The sequence below is a fragment of the Muntiacus reevesi genome, chromosome X (assembly GCF_963930625.1).
Source record: "Muntiacus reevesi chromosome X, mMunRee1.1, whole genome shotgun sequence".
NCBI classification, from domain to species: domain Eukaryota; kingdom Metazoa; phylum Chordata; class Mammalia; order Artiodactyla; family Cervidae; genus Muntiacus; species Muntiacus reevesi.
In genome coordinates this window covers 34,734,183-34,738,289 of record NC_089271.1, presented here as the reverse complement: position 1 = coordinate 34,738,289, position 4,107 = coordinate 34,734,183, and the positions used below count along the sequence as shown (strand labels likewise).

The following is a 4,107-nucleotide window of genomic DNA, read 5'->3' as shown; positions in this document are numbered from 1 at the left end:
AGAGGAGGATACAGAGAAGAGCTGGTAAGCAGGTTGAGGCTCCAATTTGGACATGAGAGCACACTACAGTAGACCCAGGGGAAGGGTGCTATAATGCACATGTAGGGGAATAAAAATAATCTTCCGTCTACCCTTCTAGCTTCTTGGCTGAGAATCCCTTGTAATAAAAAGACAGTAAAAAAATAAATAAATAAATAAACTAGATTCAAACTTAAAAAAAAAAAACTAGATTCAAACTTAAAAAAAAAAAAGACAGATTAATAAGGAGAAAACAAATCTAATTACATATCTATGTAGTTACAGGAGCCCCACAAAGACATGAGACTCAAAGGAGTGATCAAATCAGGAAACTTTGGTAACTTTTACACAAACAATAAATTTGTAAAGAACTGACAAGGCAGAAGGGTTTGAGCTAGAGGCAGTAAGTGGTAAAGGAGTAACAAGATTTCTTTACATCATCTCCTTGGCTCTCAATTCCTTTTCTCTTCTTATAAAAATGTCTTCTACCTTCCTCGTACAGGGAGAGCACCTTTCACAGTGGAGACTTATCTCCTACTTTCAGGGGGACAAAGGAGGGTCACAGTGTCCCTCCTGCACAGTTTCTCAAGTACCTTTAATTCAAAATAATCAATATTACAAAGTGGCATATTCTGGGGTGATATATTCTGAACCCCTACACACAAAAGATGGAAATACTATCCCCTGGGTAAAGTCAGCTCTCAAGGAACCCCAGGGTTAATGATAGCTAGATTCTAGGTAAATGATGCCCTTTAGACAATCTCCATAGGTAAATGATGCCCTTTAGACAATCTCCAAATTGTATTTCATTATCATTTTCACCTTTCTTCTTTATATGTGCTTTTAGTGCTTTGCATTCCAGGTCCTTTTTCTCCCAAGAGGCATTAGGAAGTAGTGAGAACAGAAATGAATCAAGAGACAGATGGTGGATCTCCTTATTTTTTTTTTCCCCATTCAAATCACCCTTATTTTCATTAATTTCACATCTATCAAAACATAACCATTTCTCAGACTATGCAAACTTACACTGAAAATAATCTATTTACATTTCCCTTAAACAGAGTAGCCTCTGGCTCTCCCAGTCCAGGGCAACATTTGCCAACCCACTGGTTTCTCACCTAGAGAAAGTTTCATTGTTCTCTCTTAAAACTCCCTTAAAGACAATATGCGTAAGACTTACTTTGTGAATTATGTTAACTGGCACAAAGACAAGATTACAAAAAACCTTCCATTCCTACCCCAGTAAAGATTTCTCTTTCTAAACCATAACCCCAAAGTAACTGCAAGGAAGTTTTCCACTCCTGCCTTTTGAGTCTCAACTCTGAGACACACCATCTGAAGGTCTGATCACTGATTACCACTCTATCAGTCCATCTTGCTATATATCCAATTTTAACTTAAAATGAACTCTCATAGAATGAATCCCATCTTCCCCAAACCCTAAATTTCCTTGCCCCAAAGCATTTACACTTGACAGCTTCACATGGAATACCACACACTCCTGCTAACTCCTTTTGCTCGCCTGTTAGATATTATGAGACATTCCACCATTATTATTATTGGACTGTCAATCCTAGAAGCAAAATTATAAGAGCAAGTTTTAAATCTTATTTATCCTACAATCTCTTTTTTTTTTTTAATATTATTTTATTAGTATCCTACAATCTCCAGTACTAACATGGTGATTTTCAAAGAGCAAATATTCAATAAAAGTTAAGATATAAAAACAAACAGTGAGAATGGGATCTAACTGATTGAACTTTATTTCTTATATGTTCATAAGCACATTAGCAAATTCAAGTATCTTTCATTTAATTTAATAAAAGATATGAGGGCCATGGACTGAAATTCTTTTACATGTTCTCTGTTTCTTGAACTCAACTATTTTAATACTGATTTCCTTCACATTTCCAGTAAATGCCTATAGTAATGCCATGTTATATTGTTCCAGATGACAAAGATGGTTTTACAATCTGTTTTATAAAATTCTTACTATTAAATCTCATTGCAAGATTAAGTCTATAACCAACATTATTCATAAACTTGAAGGTTTTGAAGGCAATTAAATATATATTAAAAGAAACAACATTTGAATAATACACAGAAACAATTCTTGAGTTACATATACAAAATGGTGACACATAGGCATACACACTATCTTCTTTTCAGTCCCACTTCAGACCTAAATTCTATGAACACTAACTGCTTTTTTGAACAATGCATGAAGAAACTATCCCTGACTCCCCTAGCTGAGGAAGCAGCTGCTAGTCTCAATAAAAGAACTTGCAGTAGCAGACACAATTGGCTGAAATTCTGGCCTGAGCTTTTGCGTTTTCATCTTGCAAAGCCTCCTCATACTTAAATGGGAAATATCTTGGGTCAGTCCCATTAACCTTGGCCAGAAACTCCAGAATCTTCATCTTGGTGGTTTCAGCATGAGCTCTAGGGCCCCACAGGAACACAGACTGCACAGGACCTGCGCTGGCCACCTGCTGGAACTCTAGGTATCCTTCCTTCACGAAATCTTTGGTGATGAGTTGCTTGAGCTCCCCAAAGAAGAAGTACTTCCTTCCAGAACACATCCTGGTCACATTCAGAACCTCCCAGACTTCATCTTCGGTGGCACGGTTGCCCTTCATGAAGATCACACTCAGGATAAGTATCAGGATGCCGGTCTTGGGCACGCCTGCTTCACCGTGCATCATGCCATCATAGGTGAGGCCCAATTTAATGAAAAGGGCATAGCAGTGGTTGAAGGGATCCACTTCCTTCAGATCAAGGCCAAAGAGCATTCCCATGCACTCAGAGGCTCTCTGGAGGATCTCAGGGAAATGGACTTCACACTTGTAGATGGCAACATTCATCATATCAGTTTTTGTTACTGGCTGTTTCATTTGATACTTGAGCAGCAAGAAATTCACCAACAAAGCCACTTCTTCATTTAGAGGATCTATGGGCATACTCACGGGGTATGACATAACCTGTGAGGTGGTTAGACTATAACCGACATCTTGGCTAGTGAAAAACTCATCTGACTGTATCAAAAAGGTGGCAGTGGTGGCAAAAGATGAGTAGAAATTCTGATAACTCTCAGGAGCACCAGGAAAATCACCAGGCATTATACATTGGGAAGGTGTGTTGGTCTCTTTCAGTGCCTTAGGGACCCGTGCAACCTCCCAACCGGAGGACTTATAGGTCTTGCGGCGTTTACCACGTGAGTATTGCGGACGCTTCTGATGCCAAGGCATGACGACTCTTGTGGATGGCAGTAGGCAGACAGGAAGATGGGCAATGAGATTCACCACCTAAGATAAACAGGGCGTATATGAGTGGCCTCAGCTTCTAAACTTAACTGTGGTGGCTTTTTACTTCCTGAGACACGGGGGCTGGGAGGGGGTAAAGGGGCTGCCTGCCTAATTCCCTGGGCCTCTCAGGGCTGACAATAGGGCAAGGGCTCCAACAATCCTCACATCTGCTCCTCAAATTGAATTCTGGTTGGTAATGTGCCTGCTCTATCTACCGCTTGAGGCCTCCAAACAAGGCGTCTGTGAGACTCCAAAATGGAAGTGAGAACTTCATGACAAGACATGGAGTGCTGACAAGAGGAGCAGACACTGTGCATGCCCTTTGCCTTGGGGTCAGAGGAATCTCTTAAGAACTCACTTGGGGTTCTCATCAGAATTCTTGCGTGGCCTGTGATGCCTTCGTGTGGCGACATGACACTGCCTGCCCCAGACTAAGGCTTCTACTCCCTCAGACAAATCAGCAGTACTTCTGGCCGCCCCTGTCCAGGGCCTCCCAGGGCTGATTGCCTGGCTGAGGTTCATTTAGTTGCTGCTATTCTGTGGGGGGTGGATCCCCTCAACACTCCACACTCGTGGAGACGCTGAGCCGATGCAGAAAATGCGCCATCTTAATCAGACCGCTAAACAGGAAGTGGTGGTAGCTCAGTCTGAACTTGCCTGTGCTTCCTGGGGTTGGGATGAAGGTCTCATTAGGTGGGTGCCCTCCTTTCTGGGACGGGGGCGTCCCCTAAGTCCTCACTTAGAGGCTTACCTGATACCGAATGGCACCTGGGGCTCCTCTGGC

At 41.8% G+C, this 4,107-nt stretch overlaps 1 protein-coding gene across 1 annotated transcript; it reads right to left on the bottom strand.

The window, feature by feature from the left end:
• Nucleotides 1-2,288: 2,288 nt before the first annotated feature.
• LOC136154413 (melanoma-associated antigen B16-like) lies at nucleotides 2,289-3,266 on the bottom strand. Its single transcript, XM_065916700.1, has one exon. The coding sequence runs from the start codon at nucleotides 3,264-3,266 to the stop codon at nucleotides 2,289-2,291; it is 978 nt and encodes a 325-aa protein (XP_065772772.1).
• Between the last annotated feature and the right edge of the window lie 841 nt (nucleotides 3,267-4,107).